Raw genomic sequence first — 27,334 nt, 5'->3', positions numbered from 1 at the left:
TCATGGGTCGTGAGAGCTGGGTAAATGCTAAGAACTGCAGCAGTAACTGCCGGAGAAAGGCCAGATTTCACACAAGCTTGTCACGTGGGCGCCTTGCCTTTAGCGTCGTGGGCAGGGGGTGGGTTACTGACTCCCTGCAGAGGGCAGTTCAGTGCATGGCCCGGAGAAGAAGCCTGCGCTGCAGGAAGGCTGCCCCTAGAGAGCATCAGGCCTCCTGTGCGTTTTCTTTCCCAGTCTGCCCGCTGTCCTCCACCCACGGCACGCTCAGCCTCTCTACACTGGTACCCTTTTCCTGGAACAACCAAGATATTCAAGTCTTACTTTTAGGCACTTAACTGATTTTTAAACTTTTTCCTCTGTTTGAAATTTATTTTTACTTTATAACTGATAGAAAGCATTCATTTATTTGTTAAGTCACGTAGCCTTGTCTTAGAACATGAAATATGTTTAAGATGCTTATTGTTGAGCGTCAACTGTGGATGTGCCACATTAAGTCCCTGCTAAAAGGCCACAGCTGTCCTTCACTGTACTGTTACACAGATGCACACCTTGGAAATCAGTATAGATTTTCCTGTTTTATTCAAATAGCTGTATGGGGGGAGGAAGGGGAGGGAAAGATGTGCATCCTCCTTCCTGGACTATCATTGGCTAGTGATGCTGCTCTTGAGTACAAATGTGGATGGTTCAAGAATACTGGGGGAAAGATGCCCTTTCTAAGTAATCAGGGAAAGGATCCTGTCTGAATATCAGGTCACTGTGGAAGAGGAGCAGCTGAAGGAGAAACTGTTTAAAGACTTCACAAGCAAGATGGTGATAGTTTCCTGATGGGGGGAACTTTAGGGAGATCCAGTCTATTTCACAAGGGGTGAACTCATTTATTTGTGAGTTCATGGGTCTCTTCGATGACCGGTGCAGAGAGACATCTTTAGCCCTGAAAACTGGAAAGCAGACATGTATGCAAATATTGCAGGTCCCCTTCCTTCCTGACATATCGCTAGAGAGGAGTATCAGTTCTGTGTCTGACTTGAGTTCATCATTTTCCTAATACAAAGTGCTTAACACGAGAGAACACCGCATCTTTTCATTTCCAGGTAGCTCGCGACTGAGTGGAAGCAGCTTGTTTGGGAAAACTTGACACTAGCAAGGCCCAATTATGTAACAATTGCAAGCAGAGGACCCAGACTGACTGCACTCTGGATACACAAGGGAGGACCCTGACCAACAGCACCTGCTACCTGTAGGCAGTGTGACCACGGTGGCGAGCTCTCCCAGGTGCATATAAATGATGCCCTGGCGTGAACACACTTGACTGATTAAGTAGCTAATGGTACAAACTCACTATTCAGTTGGAGGAGTGATAAGAAGCTTTGGCACGAAGTAGTCACTTCATGGGGTGCTTTGGGGAACTTGGGTTCAGATTCCAACTCCTCTTGGTGCTGTTGGGGTGAGTCATAGCAAACCTCTCTGAGGCTTGGCTTCTTCATCTGTTGCCGGGATCATGATAACCTTCCTCAGATGGTTACATATAATAAGTGTGTTACCTTTGCTGGCGTTGCCTGTCTGCTTCCCACACACTTCGAAAAGAAGAACAGTTGAGAAGTGGGGTGTTGGAGAAGGCACCCTGAGAGATGCCTTTTGTATCTATGTGAGTAGTTCAGAATGCAAGGTCAACCTTTGTGACTAGAATAAGGGTCCCTGCAGGTACAATGTTGACAGCAGCTGTAGTAGATGTTCCATGTATACCTGCTCATGAAGGATTCTGGGCTTCCCGTTGTGGGGCTTTGCTGGGGTATGGATGTCAACCTACCCATGTGGGAGAGGCCCCTCAGGTCTTTTTGACTGGCGCAGCTGATAGGAGATGGAAATCGCCACCTTTTTTGGGGTCGGTGTGTATTTGGTGACTGGGTGTGACTCAGGCTTCTGGAAGTGGTTGTAAAAAATGGGGAAGTTTTGTAAAAATGTTAGAAGCATTGAAACCAGCTATCAAACGAGAACATTCAGAAAATGTCACAGGCTGTCTTCTCAGGAGTAGAAAATGAAAGTTCTGTTGACATACTCAACTGAGAATGACATGAATAATGTGAAGGGATGATTTGTGTGGTACCTGTTCTGCCGAGGTCCTTCAGTTCATGAGAGAACTTGCAAACCAAATCTGCCTGGAGGAAATTCGACTTCTAATTTCGGTTGATACATTGGCATGTTAAAGGAAGTAGAAATTGATTGAGCTAGGCCTTTTAGAAACTCATTACTGTTTGAACTATGACTTCTTGTTACTCTCACTAGACAACTAGTACTTATTGAACTGTTTTGTTGGCAAGGCTGTATACTAAAAAGCTTTTATATTCATCCTCTCACTTGATTTTCCCAGCTCCAGGAAAGTAAATCCTGTGTTGTATCCATTTAGAGTTAAGGAAGTGAAGTGTAGAGAGACCAGGACATTTGCTCCAGACTAGTCCATCACCAGTAAGGCTGATTCAGGCGTGTCTGTCCAGGAGTTTTGTATCATGGTCCTTGGTAGGAATTGTTTGGCTTGCCAAACTCATGCGGTACACTTGGGCACCTTCAATTTCTGTCTTAGTCCTCTCTTGCTTCACCACCTTCATCTTAAACTCTCCATGTAAATCATGGTAATTTGGTACAATCCGTGAACCCACAAAATCAGATCTGATCACCCCTGTGTCTGGTTCTCCCTGCTTTGGATTCTCTGTATTAGACAACGCACCATGTGCCCTAATGTATCTCCTTCCTGCTTTGCTTGGGGAAAATTAGAATCAGTCTTCATGCCATGAAAGTTTCTCAGGAAACCCAAGGGATATCCCAAGTATAGTGATTGAGTTTTGACTCATTCCTTTTATTCTATGTTGCTTTCCACATGTAATGTCCCTGCCTTTGGCTTTACTTCATAGTATGAGCCGTTTCTTTTAGGATTAAGACTAGGAATTCTTTAAGACGCCCATCTCAAACCTGGTTTTAAGATGTTACAGTTTGAGACTCACTTATGAAAGAAATGTGAATTTTTTAGCAGTGGCCCATCAGAATGATAAGCATAGTGGTTCTATGAAGTGATATCATTTGATTGATCAAAGCCAGCAGCTTTTTAGGGCAGGTAACCTGTGGCAAAGCCTGAGTGGCTTAACTCTAGCATTTAAAAAGCCATCCCTAGTGTGTCATCCTCATTGTCTGCAGGGAACATATCTAAAGCTTTGGAGTTATTACATACAAGGGTGTATGGGGGTGCAGTGGGGGGGGGTGCTGAATGTCTCTGCTCACTCAAAGGAAATTTCAGTTCAGATCTGCTCAGAGGGCATTTGAGAAGGCTGGGCTGAGTCACCTTTAAAGCTGTCTTCTAAGTTCCCTGAGCTCAAGTTTCAGGATAGTTGATACAGCTGTCTTGTTTTTCCTAAATAGTACTTTTGCCCCCATAGGTCATGTACTTAGTGTATATATATAGCTAGGTTTATTTTGCAGGCGCTAATCCATGACTGAACAATTTGAAATTATTTTATTTGCCCTTATTTATCTTTGCTTTTATAACATTATTGTTTCTCAACTTTGATATAATGGTGTTCTTCAGAGACGCATCACCAATTTTAATATCCTTCTTGTGTGTGTGTGGAAATTATATAAGGTTGTTACTGTATATGTTAAATATTATTGTATAAATGATTTAAATCTAGATATCTAATACAACAAAATTATGTAATATAAATTTACATATATGTAGCATAACATTCAACCAAAATGAAGTAAAATATATGTAACTATAGCCTACTGGTAATATTTTACATACGTATAACCTTGATGATCCTCTAATCATTTCTACCAACACATTGGAATTAAAATGTAAGGATAGTCAATTCCTTTTAACTGCATAGAAGTTATAGCACCAGAAATCAGCAGCAGGAAATAAAGGAACTCAGCCTGGCTTGCTTGCTTGTAAAATTATCACCACGTTCCAGGGACTCAGTTTCCTCATTCTCAAAATAAAGGAATTTAACTGACAGCTTCAAAGGTCAATGCCAAACTGACAGAATTGCCATATTATTAATCTTTTGGGTTATGCAATTTAGTGCTATCACTAGGATTAACTTCGGTGTCTCAAAAGCAAGATTAATGAAAGCTCGTTCTCCAGCTGTCAATTGATGAGATTATTCATGACTGTTGCTTGTTGCTTGAATCTGTTCTGCAGATGAATAAACCCAACATCATGACACTGAGGCCGCCCACCGAGCTTTCCAATCTAACTGCCTTCCTCACCATCCATTTTGGGGAGGGGGCGGGGGTTGCTGGCCTCCTTTCATGCCATGAAAGTTTCTCAGGGAACCCAAGGGATATCCAGAGTATAGTGATTGAGTTTTGACTCATTCCTTTTATTCTAAGCTGCTTTCCACATGTTATGTCCCTGCCTCTCGCTTACTTTATCATATGAGTCAGGATTAAGACTGGGAATTTTTTAAGACTCCCATCTCAAAGCTCCTTTTAAGACTTACTGCAGTTTGAAGTGCTTAAGAAAGAAATGTGTATTTTTCTAGCAGTGGCCCATCAGAATGATAAGCACAGGGGTTCTGTCAAGCGGTATCATTGGATTGACCTCAGGGGCAAGTCGGAGACACAGGACCCAAACATTGTGCTCACTCTGTCCTGTGTTGGGATCCTTAGGGGCTCCTTAGAAATGCCAAGCAGCATTTCTGAGACCCAGCTTTCAGCTCACTTGAGTTGGGCAATCAGTAATTTGTATGTAGTTGACTGTGAACAACACGACTGAACTGTGTGGTTCCACTACCTCTTGGTTTGTCAACCTCTCCTGCCTCCTCTTTCTCTTCCTTCTCAATGTAAAGATGACAAGGATGAAACCTTTTGGATGATCCACCTCTGACTTTGTTGATAATATATTCTTGTTCCTATCTTACTTTATTGTAAGAATAAGGGTATATAATGCACATAATAAATGCAGTATGTATCCATCTACTTGATGTCACTGGTGAGGTGTTCTGGTCAACATCAGGGAATTAGTAATTAAGTTTTGGGGAGTCAGAAATTATCTGCTGACTTTTGACTGGTGGGGAGTTAGAACCCCTAACTCTGGAATTGTTTGAGAATCAACTGTAGCTTTTTTTTTTTTTTTTGGCGGGGAGGAAGGTAGGTGTTTCAACTAATTGCTTTCCTTATATTTTCCTAGTTGCTGCTCTTCTTTTGAGACTAAATTCTAACTTTATGCTGTAAAATGGGCTGTCATTAATCTCCCTTTACCTTGATTTCCTCAGCTGAAAAGTGGTGTTATTAATGCCAGCCCTTTCATTCCCTTGGTCTTGGGAGTAAGAATGAAATAACTGGTGTCACAAAGTGCTTTGAACTTCAAGTGGGATTGTAGTTCAATTATAATAAGAATCTTCTATCTTTATTTTTATGTGACATTTGGAATGTTAGCATTGAATGTGCATCAGGGAGGCAGGGAGGAAAAACTCATTTTGAATGTCATTGGTGGAATGATGGCCTGGAGGATATGAGGGTTGCATGCAGAACTGAGAAAATGTGCTTAAATATTGTTAAAACCAAGTAAGCTACTATTTTCATTTCAAAGAATATATGCAAAATAGGGGGATTAAGTGATAATTGTGTGGCAAATGAAGAAATTAGAATGTAAACTTTAAGATGTTACAAATCTATTTTATGTGCATTCTTTTCATCCAATTTAAAGAGAAAACGTACAATATGGTCTGTGACTATTTCACTGTGCAGTGATTTTTTCCCCTCTAGTGTTGTATGGTCTAATATGGTATAGGTCAGTCACCAACCACAAATAACTATATTAATTAAAATCAATATTGGAGAACGCAGATAGAGAGCATTTCCAGAAGGTTCTCTGTTTTAGCACCTCGCTAGAGGAATTAAGTAAAAACAAAAGAACTTCCCTCTTCCTCCTTCTTAGAGTATTTTTTTAAAAAATAATTTAAATAGGATCTCTAGCTTTATACTTCTAAGCACACATTTCCTGTTGACAGGAAAACACAAGGTGTTAAGACAGGAAAGCTCAATGAATTCCAAATCGTCATTTCTTTGCTGACAACTAGCATACCCTTTCTTTGATAATTCTTAGAATAACTCTTGGGAAATCCTCAAACCAGTTTTTTGCTCTCAAGTTCTATTTTTTCCCATGAACATTTTCTTTCTTTACTCAGTCACATGCTACCTAGACCTATTCAGTAACCATTTCATTGTTTACCATCTTGAAATGTCATGGAATTATTCTATGGGTATAACCCGAACTTTATACCTTTAGCAGAATAAGTAATCCCTTCTGTTCCAAATTCATTCCACCCACAAATCCAGTTGGGCTCTATCATCAGAGTCTATGCCAAGTCCGACCAAATCCATCACACACTGTTCCCAGCCACCGTCATCTTTCTTGGGAGCAGTCACAGTTACCTCTCAACAGGATTCCCTGCTTCTGCTCTTGACCACTCACCCACCCACTTTCCAGCCTGTTCTCAGCATGACGGAGAGATATTTTAAATGTTAGTGCACATCATGGTTGTGTGCAAAACCGTGCAGGGAGTCACCATTTCATCACCAGGAAAAACCAAAGGGTGGAACAGGTCTCACAACGCTGCACCCCTACTTAGCACTCTTCTCACTTCCTACATGCTTACCCTCTCAAGCCACCATGGTTTCTTCCTCTTTATCCTCCAGTAGCAGTAGACACGATCTTGCTTGGGGCTTTCCAGTTTGTCAATGCTGCTACCTGGCCCACACTTGCCTGGGACTTTCATAGGGCTCATCCCTTGGGTTCCTTTACACTTTTCCCAACATCACTCCATAATGAGATCTTATTCCATTACTTAAAAAAGTCACTTCCCCACCACCTTTTGCCCCAGTTTCCATCCAGCAATCAGTTGTTTATTTTGTTTTTTCATAACACTCATCACCATCTGGTCTGAGATAAACACATCCCATATGTTTTACTTACTTGTAATATAGTCTAGTTTCTCTCTGAAGAGTATAAGCCACGTGAAGGCAGGACTTTGTCTTTTTAGTCTTAGTGTCTCACACTAGATAGACATGCAATCATTATTGAATGAATAAAATATAAGCTCCGCTTTTTAGTGACAATTACAAGTGTTACAAAAATTAGAGTAAGCGAGAAGGAGTCCATTTAAAATTAGAGGATGGTATATTTTTGGAACCAAAGAAATTCCTAACTAATTGAAGTGCCAACTAATTGGAATTCATTTTAACGAGACAGAGAAACACCAAAATCCATCTTCTAATGTGATCCTCATTGTACCCTCCCTTCTCTTGATGATGTAGAGCCAGGCTCTGCCTTCCGCATGGATCTGCGGGGAGCTTCCCATTTCTCTCCTTTTCCATGTTCAAGGGGCCACAAAGGGACACATGAGCCAAAGACCAGGACATGGCATGTGGACACTTTGAAAAGAGAGAGAACTTGGGGCTTCCGTCTGAGCTGGTCCTTGCACAGATCAGCCTATTCCTGGCTGTGCCGCCTGCGCGGGATCCCCTGGCTTGGGAGTTGGGCTGCCTTGAGAGGCCACGCCAATGGGGAGCCACCCTGTCATAGTTTGCTTGCTGCCGTGGGAAGGGAGGCTATGAGTTTTAGAAGCTGAGAGGTGAGTGTCCCTTCCCCCGCAGTAGGAAGTGGTGGATGCCACCCTGTTTATGGGTCGTGGGGGAGTGGCAAGAGCTTGGCAGTGGTCAGGAGCAATTAAGAGAGAGGGCCACTTACAGTTTGCTGGTTCCCACCGAGGCTGGTGAGGCTGGCTGGCGCAGGAGGCACAGCAGGGAGCGGAGCCTCAGTAGCTCAGGGCGTAGGTAACAGCAGCCTGGCTGTTTATGTCTAACGTATCAATTTTTCACTTCCTCCCTTTGTGGGGAGGCTGGGCTGGTCTTAAAAAGTTCTGTCCCAGAGAAGTTTTGCTTTATCTTGAAACTGAGCCATTTGGCCAAATGCTGAGATGGAGTTCTTTTAATAGATGATTGATAGTTTTATGCTCCCTTGGGCAAAATCTCCTCACGGCAACTCTTATTTTATCGGAAAGCTTAAGAAAGAAAAAAAAAATGTCAGTAAAAATTAAAATGGGTTTCCTCGACTTGGCATTCCCTTTCATTGTGCCCTGGTTTTGAAAGATAGGTTTACTGATGCTTAATGGCTACTGATTGTCAACTAAAATCGCATAGGATGGTTTCTGTGTTTCATGTAAAGTCTGGCTTATGGGTGTCTGGACCCATATCTTGTTTAGTTTTATGGATTGAACTCTTCCCCAGCTAGCATCTTCAAGGGCAGAATGTAGAAGTAGAGAATACAGAAAAACCGTTGACTTTCTGACATCACTTATTAAAGTGGATTTTTGCTTTCCCCGCATCCATTTGTGGGAATGATCTTCCCAGCCTGTGGATGCTTTGAGAATGAGCAGTGCAGTGCATCCCCACCTTTCTGGCGTGACAGAGAGTGAAGTATTTTGGGCCTTGTGGGTCAAGGCAGGGATGTCAGCCCTTCGACTTCTTTCCTCTGCTGGGTTGTCTTGTTCTTGTTCTGTTTGTCTCCATTTTGAGCTGGGAATTTACTAGCTGACCTCTTGGAAGTAGGTTGAAGTGAGTGGCAAACAACAGATTCCCGGAACATTCCTTACAGGATCTGACTCTGAAATAGGAAGGATGTGCCACTAGTGTGATAGGAGCAGGATAAACAGCCAGCTTTACAATCCTTGCAACTTGTTATCTTCAGAATCCTGCCTTTTCACAGCTGGAATGGGGTGAGGAGTTGCACCGATTATTCAGTAGCTCTAAGTAATAATAAACACACTAAACAGTTGATAGTTCATCAAATCAACTATCTATGGGATCCTGAAGTGACCTTCTAAAAGCCCTTCTCAATTTAAGCTGGCTCTGAGTGAACACACCTCCTCCTGCAGGTCACTTCACTCGCTCCCTATCCCCCGCTGCCTCGTCTAGCACAATGGCCTCAGGTGGATCTTCCCAGGGGAAGACAGTGTTCACTTATTACTTAGTGTGTTCCACCCATTATTCAGTAGCTCTGTGAGCACCTACTTTGTGAAATATTACTGTGATAGGACAGGTATGGATTCTGCCCCCAGACCCATGGTGGAGCTGGTTGATAGGGAATATGTAATAATGCTGGTAATTGTGGTAGGTGCTACTAAGGAAATGGGCAGGTACTGGGTGAGCCCATGATAGGGAGGCCTGCTGGAGTTTCAGCTTTCTTCTGGAAGTTGCTGAGGTTGGGGTCTGACAGTTAAGTAGGTGTGAACGAGGTGAAAGCAAAGACAAGACAGGGGAAGAAGAGCTTAGGGACTGGGGGTGGACACTGTCTTCTCCTGGGAAGACCCACCTGAGGCCACTGTGCTAGAGGAGACAGCGGGGGATGGGGAGCGAGTGAAGTGACCTGCAGGAGGAGGTGTGTTCATTCAGAGCCAACTTAAATTGAGAAGGGCTTTTAGAAGATCACTTCAGGATCCTATAAATAGTTGATTTGGTGAACTATCAACTGTTAGTTGCTATTATAAGCCGCAGGAGCAAGAGAATTGTGGTCTGGAACAGGCACTTGGCAGTGGGGAGAGACACAAGCGAATGGATTTAAAGTATGTTCAGCCTGTAGCGAACTTGGCAGATGACCGAGGTCAGGAGCGAAGAGAATAATGCCGGGATTTCTGGCTAGAGAAACTGTGTGATAACCTTGCTTATTACTGAGCTCAAATGCTTGGAGGAGGAATACATTCTGGAAGAAACATCACAAGTTCAGTCAAGGATATGCTGAGTGTCAGGGTTGGGGAGACGTCCAGGTGGAGTTAGAGCAATAGATCTGAGCATCCTGGAGAGGTCTAGACTGTGAATGATCACTGTCACGGGAGATAATGCAAATAGCAGAAAAAGGGGAAGAGGCCAGTATGTAACCAGAGAGGCAGGTGGGAAAATCTGTGCGAAAAAGAATCCCAAGCATGAAGAGCTGAGCTACTGGTAAGGAGAGAGCGTTCAGCTGTGAAGGATCTCACTCAACTGTTTGCCTTGTGAACATGAGTCTAGGTCAGGGGATGAAGAAAACCACAGTCTGGAGTTAGCAGCAAAGCTGTGATTGGGACCTCAGTGGGAGCCATTTCCCTGGTGTTGTGGGAGGCGAAGTCAGCTTTGTACAGCAGAGGAGTGAATTGACCAGTGGCAGCAATGCATTGAGTGTGAATGCTTTTTTGAGAAGATGGGCTTGGAGGACGATGTTAAAACCCCAAGAGAAGGGCAGCCTCCAGGATGTAGCTCAAGATCTTGATCTCTCTTTAGACATTTCCATCTTGCAAAGGAAGACATGGACATTTAAGGTTTCTGCGGAGACCAGGTTAGCGATACCATCCTGGACATTTCTGTTTTCTCAGTGAAAAGGCAGAGCGACTTCTCCGATGGAGGGAGTGGAACCAGCTGGCTGGATTAGATCAGTTCTCTAGCTGTGGTACCAGGCCGAATTGGGTAGCTAGGAGCGTTCACCCATTGTCAAGCCCTTTCTCTGTGGTGTAATGAAAGGACAAGGATACCCAGGCTGAAGGGTGAACACTGGCGGGAAGATCGCGGTGGGATAAAGACAGGCTGATGGGCAAGGGAGCACGTGGAATGGTCCAGCAGGATCTGGGGCTAGACAGCAAGTATTGGAGTCCCCTGAGCTAGAGATTCTGAGGCAGCAGTGAGAGGAGCATGGCTCAGAGTCTGCATTTCTGACAAGTTCCAAAGTGGCACCTGTCGCATTCTCTAGGAGGCAATACATGAAGAAGGCTGCAGTCAGAGAGAGAGACGCCTGAATGAGAAATCCTGGCAGTGGTGCAGTTTGAAGCCACAGGTGACATGGCTGACTGAGTGGACCAGAGGGTCGAAGAATGGGGAGCCTCCCTGTCTCGGGTTCACACCAGTGTCGCCAACACTCACCACCGACAGCCCTGATCCGGGTGCCCCATGTCTGTTATCTAGACTTTTACAACAGCCCCGGATGTCTCTAGTATGACCCGTATGACCCGCTGTTTCACATCTCAGGAAAGTGAGGCACTGGGAGGCCTTCCCCCCAGTCACTGTGCTGGTGGGGTGACCCTTCCCTCTGGGGTAGCGCAACCCAGTCTCTCTCCAGCACCCAGTGCCCTTACTGACCCCCAGGGGCCCTGATGTCAAGTGGGGGAGGGGGTATCTGGCATCTGAGTCAAGTGTTAGTGTCATCTTCGTGAAGCCATATGCCTGCGAGTGGGTTGGGGTCTTTTACAAGTCACCCTACCTCTGTCCTACAGAGATTATGTTGTACCCATTTTATAGGAGAAAAAGATTGTGTAATTGAAGAGGGAAGGAAGGATTTGGCAAGTGAATTCAAGTTGTTCTGAGTCCAACTCCCATATTCCTCAGTGTCGACTTTCATTATGTCTCCACCCAGGAGCAGTTCTCTTGTGTTCTCAGAGTGGCATCGGTTTCTATGGCAATTTCTCGCTGGCTCAGCTCCGGCCCCAAGTTGGGCAAAGGGTGTGTCAGCAGAGCTGAGCTAAGGTGTTTCTGTCCAGCCTGGGCTCTGTCTCTAACAGGCCAGTTAACTTGCTTCTCAGTAGGTTTGTTTTTCTACGCCATTAGATCACTTTCAGGGGTACACTTCACAGGTATGAGGAGGACCTTGCCAGTGGTTCTTTCTGTTAAGGTAGGCTGCAGGTTAGCGTTCATTTTGCGCAAGATCAGACTCTCTCCACTTTGAGGTGAGAATACCAGCACCTGGAGTCTGCAGAGGTGAAGGACCCCTCTACCACTACTTCTCCACTCACAAAACACCAAGGCTGGGGCATCCGTGGTTTGTCTGAGTCTGAAGTTCACATTCAGCCTCTCCAGGGACCTCATGATAGATGTGGACCCTGTGTATTCTGAAACCTCTGAAACAGCAATTTCATGAACCATCACCTGTGGGTTTGCTTGGCTTTCTTTCCTTCCAGTTCATATAACTGGTCCATAAATGTGCTTGTTAAGTGCTGCTCTTTTGATTTCACCCCTCCCCCACAATTGAGCTGCAGCCTGTTTGAAACTTGTATGGATACCCTGATTTCTCATGTATGATCACCGCCATCCTCCTCTTCTCTGTCTCCCCCTGTTTCTTAGCTCTGAATTTAATACACAGTATGTCCCTGAATTTTTAGGTAACGGCATTCAATTTAAAGCAACCTTCCCTGTTGTATGCCACCCACACTTCTGCAAAGTGGAAGAATATTTCATAAATTTGCACTGAGAAATGGAAAGGCTGTGTGTGCTTTCTCTACTTGATGAAAATGCCACTCTGACAAAGGGGGAGAATAAGGAAATGGCATTGTGCCTCCTTGGCTTGAGAAGGGGAGACTGGCCACGAAGCACAGACTGACAGTCAAAGTGCTGTAGCCTCGTCATTGCAGGTGTGAAATTCCAGCACAAACCAGCTGGACCCCTGGTGCAGCCTGTGGGGAACTGCTCTTACTGTGATTTGTGTGGTGACTGGACTCCTTTACATATTGTCCTTGTGAGGATCTCCAATAGGTTATTGCAGCAGGTGACAGATGAGGAGACTGAGGCTCAAAGAAGCTGAGTAACCTGTCCAAGGTCACATGGCTAGTTGTGAGTGTCGCCCTGGGAATCCACACCCAGGTTCTCTGTTTCTGGAGCCTGGGCTCTTTGTCACGAAGCCATAATTGTCATTGTTTTCCCAAAGACCCACTGCTTATGGGTTTTGTCGGTGCCATGGCCATGATAGGGGATTTTCGTCCCTGGGTTGTGACTCTTGAGAGAAGTCACTGATGAAAAGTGACAGGAGTCTCGTCCCTCCCGACTGGGCAGGCAGACAGGACAGCCCATGTATCCTTCCTTCTCAGATTAATACAGTTGATGTGGTTTCTAGCCCTCTTGAGCTCTAGTTTTTTTTTGTTTTGTTTTGTTTTTTATGCAGAGAGCTACCCATTTCATTTAAATAAATTTATTCATGCTTCATGCTGGTGCTGGAACAAAGATACAGACGAATCTTTTAACCTCTCCTGGTCGGTTTCCTCATCTGTAAAATGAAAGCATTGGATACACCCTTCTCCAGACCCCGCTTAGCCTGGTAGTTTTGGGCCAGAATTGGGTTCTAGTGACTCTCTCATGGCCTTGGCAAGAAGAGTCTGGCTGATTGACCAGTGCTAGGTAACTAATTAGATGACTGTGACGGGTAACCAAGTAGACCAAGTGCACCTGAACTAGGTATTGGACTCCTCCTTCCTCTGCTTACTAGGTGATCCCACTCTGGGAATGAAAGTCAAACATACCGTTCTGCCTTTCCAAAAATAGGTCATTATATTGGAATCATGGTGGCCCATTCTGGAGTTTTGTATCAGCTGTTGCTTTGAGAAGAAGATCTGACGGGCAGTCCCATGTTGCCTCGAAAGAGTTCATCTGTGGGGAAAAATGAAATAATATTGGTTTGCCTTCCTGCCTTGATAATTCCTTACAACTTACAATAATGAGATTGCGTCAAGAATGAAGTGAATGTGCCTGACAAGCCGCATGTCAACATCCCACGTTGGCATAATGGCATAAATATCCGGGTGAAAAGAAAGGCATTTGCACAGGTGTTAAGAATATAAAGACTTTTGAAACTAGACATCTGATGAGAAAATCCAACCCCAGTGGCCTCAGGCTCCCTGTTGAGGTAACATCTGTTGTTCTAGAAAGCAGGGACCCAGCAAGGAATTAATTGCTCTGAATAAATACTTTCTGGGGGTGGTGTGGTTGCTAGCCCACACAAACCACAGAGGGGCAGTCCATGGCAGAGTGGCAGGGTCCTCCAACTGGGAGAATCCCCCCGTGGTCTACATCATGGACCTGGTGTGGAAGGTGATTAGAGCCCTTACTATAATTTTCGGTAAAAAAAAAAAATGTAGGTCCACAGAGATTGTAACGTGTTCAGAGGTTAGAGGCTAAATCTGGCTAAATCCAGATAACTCACTTCCTTGTTTAATACCACCATAGGTATTGATAATGCTATAATCTTGAAATAGGAACAATCATCCCCAGCACTGTGTGGCTTTCTCCATGTTCACAGATGGCAAGTAGTGAAGCTTGGGGTGAGCCCTAGGCACTCTGATCCCAGGGTTTGCCCTCTGAACCACTAAGGAGAGTGAGCTTTTTCAGGTCTCTTTTCTATTAAAAGACCTAATGGTAAATATTTCAAGTGTGTTAAGGGAAAATTCTTTTGACATCTCAACTCTTTCTGTAGTATAAAAGCAGCCAGAGACTATGCATTAACTAAACAAGTGGATGTGGCTTTGTCCCAGTAAACCGTCCATTAAACAAAGGTATGTTTCCATGTCTCAATAAAACTTTATTTAAAAAAGTTGGCGGACAGCTGAACTTGGCCTACTGGCTTCGTTTCTGTAGCTTTCACGAGACTCTACTGCCTCATCAGGGCACATCTGTTCATGATGGTAGGCGAGACACAGATGTTGGAGAAGTATGGGGATTTGGTTTTATGCAGGGTTTGGGGCTACACACTGTTAAAATGACACGTTGTTTTGTGTTCCTTTTGGATGAAATCTTTGTGCTTTAGCTGGAGGACGTGGCCATTAAAACTCTGCAGATTGGGATATTACGAGTCTCAGAGCCAGGAGAGAAGTTTTATTCTCCCTCCACTATGTTGCTGACCTTGCAGGAGTCCCTAAGCATCTGTGGCCCATAACTCTCCAGAGTGGTGATAAAGGCCCTGCCACCTGCCTCTCTCCTTCCCCGCAGCGTTTGTCTTGGATTAATAAGGTCTTGTCCTTGATGTCGTTGGAGCTGAGAGTTTGAAAGAAGGGACAAATATTAAATGGTCTTCATCACTGTGTTTGCTTGCAAATTAGAGAGCTCTTTGGGGATATGAGGCTGTGGCTCTTTGCCTAATTTTAAAGGAAATTCTTTAGTCTTCACAAGGGAAGATAGATATGTTGGGGGGGAGGGAACGTGAATTTATGGGTTGCTGGTGCAGGTGGTAGGTTTTAGGCAACGGAGTTATTTAAGATGATGAAACAATATTTATTTCGCTTTTTAATAAGTGTGCAATGAGAGGGTTTCCTAGCCAACCTCATTATGTACCATCTCCATGTGAAAATTGACACTTCTCTGCTGAACTGTTAGTCTTAGAAATATGGAGGATTTGTACAAATGTTTCCAAGTGAAATTTTGAAATTAAAAGTTGAACCTTGGAAGCCTCAGAGGGAATCAGGCTGCTGCTTGCATTTCAATGAGAAGAAGAGAAAATTCATTAGAGAGTCTGGAAATGTGGCATGCATGCGAAGCTCTGGTGAAAGAATGGACCTCCTTCCCAGAGGAGGTAGGAGGGAAATTAGAGCGTGTCCTTTGTGATTAAGGTTCCTTGACTAAGCCCTCTGATGCCCCCCCCCACCTTTTTTTTAACTTGGCCAAGAGAATTCTTCCTTTTTTTTTTTTTTAATTATTTATTCATACAGAACTGGGGTACAGACCAGAGGCTCGAGGGCGGTGAAAGACCAGAGACAGAGTGGGGGACAGAACAGGCAGATTGATGAAGTACACTGCTGAGGGGAGTAGCGGGCAGGTCAAGAGAGGTCTGCCACACCATGTGGATCTCCTCCGGGGCAGGCAGGGATCAAACTCATGCGGAAGTGGCTTAAGCTTCTTAGTGCTGTGCTTTAACCCGCTGCGCCACCAGGGAGTGCTGAATTCTTCCATTTTTCAGGTCAAAATATGGACTGACCTGAAAATTTCAGCTTAGGAAATTTCTCAGACTCCTCATGGATTTTGTTGTTGTCTGGTTCTATTGACAAAAGCTATTATTTGAACATCTAATAGGTATAACTACTTCATCTTACTTTGGGGATCTAAATTGAAGATTATCACATCATTTATAATGATAGAAGAGCTGGTATTTGGCTACAACCTCCTGGGTGCCTGACCAGTGCTTTATCTACATTTGTATCTTCCTTAAAACAACATTTTCCAGGCTCTCCCTGGTGCACAAAAGGTAAGGACGCAGCACTGCAAGCTGGCTACAGCCACTTTAGTGTGAGTTCGATCCCTGGCCCCAGAGGTGACCCACATGGTGCAGCAGACCTCTCCTGACCTGCCTGCCGCTCCCCTCAGCAGTGTACTTCGTCAGTCTGCCTGTTCTGCATCCTACCCTATCTCCTGTGAAACCTCTCACCGCCCCTGCACCTCCGGCTTGTACCCCATTTCTGTATGCATAAATAAATAAATATTAAAAAAGAAAAAACAAAATTTTCAATCCTGTCTAGAAATGTGCTCTTCTAGTTTTCCATAGGAGTAAGCAGAGGCACGGAGACGTGAACTCACTCTGTCAGGCTTAAACAGCTAAAAGTGATTGAGCCAGAATTTGAGTCTGTCTTTCTGAGTACCAAACCCAAGCAAACTGGGGGGACCAACAGTTTTGATGTCTGGGATTCAGGATTCTCAGAGGTAGCACAGGAAGATCTGATCTATAGTTAGTTAAGCTAAGAGAGCACCTGTTATCAGAAGGAAATGCTTCTTGATAAATCGAAAGGGAATTTTCCTGCAGAAACCCCGCCCACACCACATCTACTAGAAGCCACGTATATGCACTGTAAGGCACCTTCTGCACCCGCTAGTCCTCCAGCCCCAGCACAACTTTGAGGACAGCCTTGGAGCCAAACAAGAAAGCTGGTATAGACTGTCTTTATTGGGATCCACAGTGTGGACAGAGCGCCATTTATCAACTTCATCATGCACCATGAAGTCCGATTCTGGGAGTGGTAGCATTTGAGGGTCTCCACTCATGTTTCTAAATACTGCTACTCCCTGGACAGCCAGGCTTCAGGATAATTCTAGACCTTATTAAAAATGTTTGAACCCTTATGAAACCCTACTCTAACCAGATTTTCCAGGAGATTTGGGCTGAAGGGCCTCATCTCTTATAAAATCAGGAAGGCTGATAAGAGAGGGATGCTTTGAAAGGCTAGAGTCGTGCTCAAGCCACGACCATCCCTCAGCAGCTGTAGCTGCAGCAGAAGGCAGATGGAGACAAGCCACAGCCTGACTGTGAACTTCAGCAGGCACTGCCAGCGCTGTATGCTTGATTAAGGCCCTTTTCGCTTCATGGCATGAACATGTTTCTCTAAGACACCCCCCACGCCCATCCAACCAAAAGAGTATTGCTCCTCTGCTTGTAAGTAGGAATAAGCATGGGAAAGGCTGGGTCGACTGTTGAGGGTTTTATCCTTTCTAGCCCAACCCCCTCCCTACTTTCTAAGAACAGGCCCTAGAGTGACCTGGGGATCCTTGATGACCACCAGAAAGGGGGGCAGCCAGAACGAAACTGCTCTCTTCAAAGCCTGCTTCCTGTACAAGTGAATTATTTTGGCCTATGTCCAATTTCTGAAGGACACCATGTACTTACACAGTCTTTCAAATATTGGCTAGGAAAGAGAGTTGGCTTATAGGCTGACAGATCGTGAGTCTCCTGGTTGCCAAAGTGAAAACAGAAGTAATCATCAGAGCCCTTGTCTGCACATGGCCTAGAGATTGTCCTTTACTCAAGAGGGGGATCCCTATGGATGTTATGGGTTTCCCCCTGCTCTCTTTTAAAAAAGCTCCTGACCCAGTTAACACCATGTCAGTGTCCCCAAGACAGGGTGTCTGATGACTGTTCACAAGAAGACAGGTCTTTGCTGCTTCTGCTGCTGCTGGGAGCTGTTAATTCCCAGAGAGCTACGTGTGTGAAGCCGCCTCAGGGCCAGCCCACCATGTGCTGGCTGGTGATCACCGGCGAGTGTTGGCTGTTTGATCGTCTGTTTTGAGATCAGCTTTTAAGATGTATTCATTAGATCAACACAGGGCACTTCCTCATCACTTAATTAGCCATGGGTTCCTTGTATAAAAATGTCAACAGGTGTCTTGTCATTTTTATTTCATGTTCTGTTCAAGTTTCTCTCTGATGGTGGTACAAATGAGATACACTTTCAGAATGCAGCTCTGCTTCTGGGGTTGGTGTCTATGGTTTTGCAACAGCCATAAAAATAAGAAAAACTCTCAAGTGGTTAGAGAAACTGCTGGAAAGTGAAGGTAGGGGTTAGTGCTGGAGGAGGGAAGAGAGACTGAATGAGACTGAATGGACATCTTAGCAATGACAGCAGAAAGAGGGGGTGAGAGAAGGATGGGGGAGCAGGTAAAGAGAGACACAGGGAGGTGGGGAGATGCATGCCTAGAATCACATAGACAGACAGACAGATGGACAGACAGACAGGCATAGCAGAAGGGACTGGTCTTTTGAAAAGGGTGCCCAACGTTCTTTACCTTACAGGCAAGTCTTTCCCCTGTTTGTTTCTTTCTGGCTCTAACACTCTATGACCTGTAGATGTTTGCATGTGTGTGGACTGTTGAGGAAGCTCGTTCATAGAAAGGTGCGACTGTGAGCCAGGAAAAGTTAATTAGGGGTGCGGTGCTTGGAGCCCACACAGCTCTGCCACTGGCTTGCTGGGTGACCTGGGGGAGTCGTATCAGCTCTTTGTTCCTCCGTTTCTTCTTCTTAAAATGGGGATAATAATAGTGTCTACCCTTAGAGTACCTAGGGGATGAAAGGAAACTTGTTGGAATGAGTAATGGCTGCTGTTTTTACTACTGGTCTTATAAAGTGATCCATGGAGGTTATGGGGCTCATTTTCCTTCGCAGGAATGTTCACAGAGTTCTTGTAGTTTTCTAGGCACTACAGTGGCAACATGGTCCTGTCTGGGATGTTGACATTGAGCCTTATTGCTAATCTGAGGAAGAGAGAGGAGTGGTGGGGGTAAGGCATAGTAGCATCTAGTTCCAACTCTGGCTTGAATTAACTGCGGTGATACTTCTCTGCTTCTGTCCTTTGCTGTCTCTTGCTTCTCCATCTCTTCCCCCTTTCTCTCTTCTCCTTCATTTTACCTCTATGCAGAGGGTTTATGGACCTTAGATTCTTGGACAGATTGGGGTTGATGATACAAAGTGCCTCTGGAATAGAGAAGTGTGTCTATGTTGTAAACAATACAGAGAGAGAAAGGGCAGGAATAGGCGTCCAGCTTCTGGCTGCTCTGTGTCTCAGGCTGGTAGTGTTGGCTTCTCTTTTCTTTGCCTGTTCCCCTGGAGAGGACCCCTGTTTGAAAGGGGAGGGGTTCTCATCTGGGACTAGATCCATCTAGGCTCATGATGAGCTGTGGAGCAGGGGCTTAATTCCCAGAAGATGAATTTGTCATCCTTTTTGTTTTTAGATTTATTTATTTATTTATGCATACAGAAATTGGGATATAGGCCAGAGGTGCAAGGGCCGTGCGAGGATTCACCAGAGACAGAGTGGGGAGCAAACCAGGCAGATTGAGGAAGTACACTGCAGGGGAGACAGGAGAGGTCTTCCGTGCCATGTGGATCACCTCGGGGCCGGGGATCGAACTCGCACAGAAGCGGCTGCTGCTAGCCGCTAGTCCTAACCCGTTGCGCCACCAGGGGGGGCCAATTTATCATCCTTTAAGATGAATCTCACTCTCACAATTCAGTGACGACCTGTTACCCAGACTTAAGTGAAAGTCATAGCTTGACGCTGAGGCCTGTTGTCTCCCCTTCTGTCTTGGTCACTGCTGAACCCTGTATGTCCCACACGACAAAATCTTGCTCGTCCTTTCCCCAAAGGCAGCCAAACTCTACTCCTCTAAGTCCTGCCATCTCAGGATTGGCTAGTAGAGAGTTTAACTGTCTAGGGCATGTGTAGAGAATCTTTGAATTAATTACTGACCTGTTGAAGAAGATATGCTGTGAGCTGGACGCTTTTCTGAGTCCTTTTATTCACAAGCTGATCTGGGCCCTTCCTATACCAACCCTAGTTGACTGGCCCAGGGTGGGAGGAGTCTCGGGGGGAGGAGTCTCGGGGGGAGGAGTCTCGGGGGGAGGAGTTTTGGGGGTGTTGGAGGAGTGCAGGGGGAGGAGGACTTTCCGGGGAAGGAGGAGTCCCCTGGGGAGGCGGGATCAGGTGGTGACATAATGTAGCCTAATGAGGAAAAGCATGGACTTTGGAACTAATATTGAAAGCTGGTACAAATCCTATTTCTGTTCTCATTCATTGTGTGAGTTGGAGTGAGTTCCATTACCGAATCTCAGAGACCTGTAAAGTGGCGGTAACAGCTATATTGAATATGGTGGTTATATGGATTAAATGTGTGGGTGTACCAGGTCCTCCCCCCTTCATGGTATATGAGCAATGCTTCATGAATGGCCTAGTACCAGGGCTGGTTTCATGAGCTGGCACCGGGTGCCACTCTCAGAAGAACCTGCCCGTGGGTTTTGCTTTCGGTTACTGTCTTAACATTCTTGATTTCTGAGCAAGGACCCTGCAGATTTTGTAGTGAGTTATGCATGTTGCTGCTACTGGGCTGCCATTCCGTTTCGCTCACTCATCTGATCCCACCTCTTACACATCCTTCTCCTTTCTCTTGCTCATTGCTTTCCCCTGCCCCCCATTAGGCCTTAGTAAAGACAGGATCATTCTGTGGCTCACAGCCTACGGAATACTCAAATATAGTTATCCACGGTCTCCTGTATTGCAAGAAGTCACTTTTAAGCCTCTAGAACCAAGTAGCAAAAGTGATACTGGTTAAAAGTGGATCCTGTGAACACAGGTCTTCCCTGCTATCCCAAAGCAGAACATTCCTGTGACGTCTTTCATAGTGTGAAATAATGTAAAGTGAAGAAGCAAGTGCTGTTAATTAATATGGGGAAAATTTAGCATTTTCTGACCCAACAAATAATCTCCCGAACCATGTTGAATAAGGCACAACCTCTCCCCTCCTCCAGCCTCCCACCCCCCAAAAACACTCACATATAATAAGAACATGGACGATGAGACAAGTACACAGTCTGCAAAGTAATCCTGGGTAAGGAACATTTCAGTCCATAACATGATCTTTCAGGAAGCGAGGTAGACCTGTAGCTATGATTGATTGAACGCATTTGGGGAGAAGTCTTGAAATGAACTGTGGTTCCTCCTTCACAGCCCCCCTCACTGCCACGGACCAGCACAGCAGGATCAGGAGACAAGTTTCAGGGATGGTAATTCTGGCGCAGGGTGGACAAGGATGAGGTTGAGTGACAGACAGACAGACTTCTAGGAGTGCATATCTGAATGTAGTTTATTTTTAAGAGTGCAAAGCATTTATACAATTTTTCTTGGCAAGCAAATATAGAACCGTGACACATAATACATTTTTTTTGTTGTTTCTGAGATGTTGTCAGGGGCCCGAAACCAACCTGGGGCCCTGAGAAACCATTGTGTATTCAAGGTTCAGTGGTGCTAACAAATGTCCTATCTATCACTTCTGCCTTGCTAATCCTTTTAATTGTTCTCTCCATTTTTTTCACAAGCCACCGGGTATACAGGAGTTAATAGTTTAATAGAATTAAAGATTATAGAAAAGTTTCTCAGAATTAAATCAATACCGAGAACAGAGGAGGCTACATTCCTTTCAAGAGTATCAGTAGAACGAAGCACAGTGTTCCTAACATTTCTTTGGTTTAGTACGTTGTGTGTCAGCAGAATCAGGAAACAAATCAAAAGTTACAGTGACCATTCAAGAATCAGCCATTCTTTTATTCCTGGAGGACCATGTATTCCTCCCTTGTGCCCGGTACCTGACCGTGCCAAGCTCTAAGGATTTCTCACTTAGGCGCCACGGGAGGGGACGTGGCACCTCACCCTGCCTTGCTCATTGTCAGATTCTGCCAGCCTGTATCTGGCTCTCACCTCACCCTCACTTTTCCACTTCTCTCCCTTCCCCTTCAGCCCCCCTCTTCCCCTCCCCATCTCCTCCCAAGTTATTTCTAATTAGTAGTTGCTTATGATTATTTAATGAAGAGTTTTCTAGAAAATACATGTTTTCTATTTGGAGTTGTAAGACTGGAGTCGGACCCAGAACAGGCCACAGGGACACTCAAGGATTCACCTCCTATGTGTGGATTAGAAGGTTGAGCTCTGGCCTGATTTAACAACTTGGGCCTTCATGCTCTTGACTTAGATCTCTAAGGCTTTGTTCAAGTCTAGCATTCTTGGACTGGAACATAAGCATCGGTTGCTAAACACTTAATTTAGTGACAAGGAAGTTCTTTGAAAAAACATTCTCCAGGACTCTAGAAGTGTGGGAATTTCCTTTCTTTGTTGAGTGGAGTCTCCTTTCTTTTGTCCAAAAAGACCTCCAAGCTGCTGAGTGACACATGTAGATTTTGAGGACTGTAGACGTGGGATTCCTGCACCACGTTTGAACTAAGAGTTCAAACTATTTCCCCTTAGTATTCCAGACTCTCGGGGACCTGTAGGGAAATGAGACACGATTAGCAATGACTTAACGACCATATAAATTTTTTTCTTAGCTGAGTATGGGAGTGAAGACTTCCATAAAAGTTCTCTGTAGTACTGAGAGAGATAACTGAGAGGCAAAGTTGGGAGTGACATTGTGGATGACTAGTCTGTTCTGCCTGTGTATTATGTAAATGCCATACAGGGAAAGAGAAAGCAAGAGGACAAAGGTGGGTGGCAGTTGTCATTTGGCTTTTTCATTGTTTGCTGTGGACATCGTGGGACTCATCCTACAGATAAGAGACCTCTCTAAGCTGCTGTTCCTCGGGCTCTGCACGGGCTGCTCATGTCAAGATCTCACAGGTCATTAGTTCAACATGGACCTTCAGAGTAAAATCCCAGGGAAAGTGACAGTTCCTGTTCACTTTCCACCGGCAGCCCAGCTGTGTACTTTCTTGGGGCTGCAGTATCATAAAAGTTCAGACCAAAGCAACCCAGTCCCACTTTGGGGTATTTATACTGATGCTACTCTTTCATCTTACAGGTGCTTACATCATGCCGCGCCTTCCTTGTGACAGCACGAATCCCTACCAAGGTAAGTGTTGATGAATTTCCTCCCCCTTCTCTCCTCTTTTCCCCCCTTCCTCCCCTTCCTGTTCCTCTGTTCTTTCTTTCCAGTTCAACACATACTCTTCCATTGCACAGACTTATGATTTAGGCTAATGTCTAGAATTCTCTTAACATGCCTGTATTTTCTTCCCTTCTCCCAAGGGAGCATCTAAACATTGTAACAATGAGCATCTATTGCTTTTTATTCCTTTGTTCCTCTTTGTGTAAAAGCTCCCCATAAAAACTGGGGAAGCATTTGTTCCCCACATCCCTGAGGCTTGTGGAGTCCAGGCATCTTTCTTTCTCAACTGGGACCTAGTTTCTACTTTTTTCACATCAAGTTCTCATTTCCTATGGTTCAATAAAAGCAGGTTTTTCTAAGACTTTGACATGTGGGAAATAGCCTTCATAACTCTCAAGACTGCATCACCAGCTCTGTAGTCTCTTCCGCTGTTCTCCATGTAGCCTGGTGTCACTAATAAAAAATGGCATCTTGCCACTTTGTTCTATAAAGGAGCTATTGACTGTTTTTCAGAAGTTGGCCTTTAATGTGTGGGCAAATTAAAATGTGAATGACATGTCCCAAATTAGGCCAAATAATTGTCACTTACATATTCTTTATGGTGACAAAAAGGTGTTGACCAATTTTATAGGATGGACTGAATAAACAAGAAATTAGGATTTTTCCTAAGAAGGTGAAAGTAGCTTCATTTAATAAGGGTGGTTTTAGTAAATGATTATTTATTAAAATAAAATACTTAGGAACACCATAATGGGTCCCATTATATAGAAGGAGGCTCAGTAACTTGACCAAGGTCATCCTTGACTTAGTTGGTGACAAGGAAGTAATACAAAGCCTCAGCCTAACCCTATTGTTATTACTTGAATTTAAGTAGTTATCTACTAAATAATATGCTATCTGACTTTTTATTGATTTGCCACTAGTTTACAGTACTATGTAGGTTTTAGGAGTGTGTAGCTTTACACCTCAATAAATGTGTATGTCACACTGCATCCACCACCAAAGTTCTAGTAACTTTCCTCTACTAAATATATCTTCTCACTTAATTCTCAAAGTAGCCTTGTAGGTGAGCCTTGTAGGTGCCCTCCCTCCGTGGTGGCACAGTGGGTTAAAGAACAGCACTATGAAGTTACAAACCAGCTACTGCAACAGGAGTTCGATCCCCAGCCGGGGGTGGGGTTGCCCCACAGGGCAGACGTCCCCTGACCTGCCTGTTGCTCCCCTTAGCAGTGTATTTCAGTCAGTGTGCATGTTCTGCTCCTCACTCCATCTCTGGTGTATCCTCTCATTCCCTTCCCCTGCACCTGTGGCCTGTATGTGTAAATAAATAAATCTTAAAAAAAAAAAAAAGATAGATCAAAGAACACAAAATTGACTGGGCTAAGGATTCCTAAACAAAGATGGGGACCCTGTGAGACCAATAAGGCATCTGATGTCACCAGATCCTGCTCATTTCTGTTAGCTCACCTGCCTTCCTTGCCCCACATATCCAGCAAAATGGGTGACGGTTGGAAGATGTTTTCATTCTTCCTGGGCTATGATGTTTGGGTGGCAGGATCATTTGCTCATCTTCTTAGTCCTTTCTTGCTTTTTGCAATTCAGTATTTTGTGAATTCCTGCTTGTTGCTAGATCCAGTGCTATAAGGAAATGGATCTTTTGGGATTTAAATAAACTAATTTGCATGATTTTTTTTTTTTGAACACTGTGAATATAACCAGCCCATTGTTTGGTAAAGCTACTCAGTGTCTTCAGCTACCTGCTGGTCATAGAAATGCTACTCCTGTAAAATTCTTTGAGCAGTGAGACTTTTGGCCCAAACCTTTTTGATAATATAGCAGCTGTATGTTTCCAATGTAATGTCAATGAGATCAATTGCTAGGTAATGGATGTTAGATTAAATTACCTGTATATAATAAGGGCAGGATAGAAGAAAGTGAGTTAACCATTTCCCCACTGGTGAAAAATCACTTGCAGGAAGAAATTTTATGGATATAAGAAGCTAGGCAGCCTATTGAGGGAAGTTTCTCGAAGGATAGCTTATCCTGATGCAGCAGAAGGCATACTAGCTCGTGGAAATTCCCTGCCCCTTCTGCTGGCCCAGGACCTAGAATCCCTCCTGGTGCTCTCCTGGACACCGTCCCTGAAATACGTACTGTTTGGCATCCAGCCTGGCTAGGGCAGTGTGGATAACAGCTCTGATTTTATCTAACGTGAAGAAAGGCAGATTTTCCGCCAAAGTGAGCTGCTTGCAGTTTTCCTTCTGAGAAAAGGCTGGTTGGTTTTCATGTACGCTGCTGCCCCTGGGCTGAGAAGCAAAACCAAAGATATCAAATGGGTGATGGTTGTGGTGGAAGTAATTACACCCAGAACAGCAGGGTGCCACCTGTGTTGGTTTCGACATGGGATTCTTCTCTTTTCTTTGGGTACTGATTGCATAAGCTTTAATTTCTTCCTCTTTTTATTGTTCCATGTACCACATATGCAGTCAGATACACAAACTAAAAATGCACATTTTAGTGATGACTCTGCAATGCAGATGCCTCTGTGTTGGCCCCCAGAGGAAGAAATAGAACCTTACAATCAGCCGAGCAGGCCCTGACTCTGCTTTGGGGGTAGGGGTGGGTGATGACAGACTAGGACAGGGTCTGCAGAGAAGCTGGATTGAGGCACCACCCCATGCCAACCAGGCAGATTACAGGCTCTTCCCCTGGCCACAGGTTTAAGAGTATGAAAGAACACAGTGTACTGGGGGAGCTGGGGTGTAAGCCCAGAGTTGGGGAGGAGACTGGGTGTGGGAGGGGAACAGGTTAGGAAGATAGGCAGTCAGTGCCCTGGCTGAAGACTGGGGTACAGACTGCTGCCCGTAAAGTAGTGGGAATTCTTGAATGACAGTCACATCATATCAAGACTGCCTGTTGCCTGTGGAATGGAGACTTGTGCTTGGGGGTGATGGTGGGGAGAGAGAGGGGATACTGGGGGAGTGATGGAAGGGTGGGATAGTTGAGACTGATTCCTTTCTCTTATCTGACCACTCACTAATATCTGTCTTAAAAGGGATCATGCAGTTTGCATGTGTCTTGGCTTCTTCAGCAGTTTCCTGCCTCTTGCCGGGTGACGTTCTTAATTAAGCTGTCTTTGGGGTTAGCAAGCACTGGGGGACCAAAGGCCTGTTAACAGTAGTTATGAGTGAGATTGAAGAAAAAGATCCGGACCTTGCTGTGATTCCTGAGTGTGCCCAAGAGACGCACACCCTCATCACTTTTACTAATGACTAGATGATCATCTGAACCACACATTCAGCTGGCCACCCCTATTGAGTGCTTACATTTCAGGGTCTGCTTCTTCCTTTGATCCTGTCTCTGTTCTTTTACTACCTCTACGTCTTTGCAGATTCTTTTCCTTATGCCTGTAGTTCTCTTTTCCCCCTTTTGCTTGGCAAACTTGAAGTTATTCTTCAGGGTCTTGCTATGAAATGCTTGAATGCTTTCTGGCTCCTGGGCACATTGCTTATCTCAGTAGCAGCCGGAGGACTGGGAGAAGCATCTCCACTGACCTCTAGGTAGCCTCTCTCAGCCAACTGACCAGTGCCATCCATGCCATCATCCCTTATCAAGCATAGGCACGCCAACTGTCTCTTCGTACAGCGAGGTTGTGTGTGTAGCTCTTCACACCTGCCCCCACTGGGTATAGGAGATGCCCACCCAGGGTCAGTGATTTCTTTGCAAACCCACTCATGCAGCCCTAATTACAATAGCACATTCATTTAACTAAAATTGTTTCACACTGATAAAATTGACTGCAAAATAGAGTGTCTGTGAACTATTGGAAGTTGGTCGGAGTGAGTTATTTCATAAAAGTAACTAATTACTGTTAAAGCCTGGGGGATGGGGAGCATAATCAGCTAGAACATTTAAGCTCTTATGTTGTTTTCTGAATGTCCAAGTCCTTATTCCATTATTTCTTTCTACATTGCGGTCTTTTTGAAATTATGTTTATTTATTAAGGTCTTTTTTTTATTTTTTTAAGATTTATTTATGCATAGAAGAACGGGGGTATAGACCAGAGGTGTGTGGAGGGGTGACAGGATTCACCAGAGACAGATCAGCGAGTAGAACAGGCAGATGGATGAAGTACACTGCTGAGGGGAGCAGCGAGCAGGTCAGGAGAGGTCTGCTGCACCCTGGCCAGCTCCCTGGCTGGAGATGGAACTCAGTGTTGGAGTGGCTGCCAATAGCTTAATAGCACTGAGACTTTAAACTTTTGCTAACAGGGAGGTCCAGGGTTCATTTTCTTTCTTTCTTTCTTTCTTTCTTTCTTTCTTTCTTTCTTTCTTTCTTTCTTTCTTTCTTTCTTTCTTTCTTTCTTTCTTTCTTT

The 27,334-nt window shown here is 44.6% G+C and overlaps 1 protein-coding gene across 4 annotated transcripts in view; it reads left to right on the top strand.

Moving 5' to 3' along the window:
- LRRC16A (leucine rich repeat containing 16A) overlaps positions 1–27,334 on the top strand; it is a 316,783-nt gene that overhangs the window by 98,178 nt on the left and 191,271 nt on the right. For all 4 annotated transcript variants that reach the window (XM_004693329.2, XM_012732954.1, XM_012732955.1 and 1 more), the window contains exon 3: positions 22,873–22,923. In XM_004693329.2, coding sequence (XP_004693386.1) covers positions 22,873–22,923 — 51 coding nt within the window. The remainder of the gene's footprint in view (positions 1–22,872; positions 22,924–27,334) is intronic.

Source organism: Condylura cristata, unplaced genomic scaffold, assembly GCF_000260355.1.
Source record: "Condylura cristata isolate star-nosed mole 26May11 unplaced genomic scaffold, ConCri1.0 scaffold00037, whole genome shotgun sequence".
NCBI lineage: Eukaryota > Metazoa > Chordata > Mammalia > Eulipotyphla > Talpidae > Condylura > Condylura cristata.
Note: the sequence above shows the minus strand (reverse complement) of the source record. Positions and strands in the feature narration are given on the sequence as shown.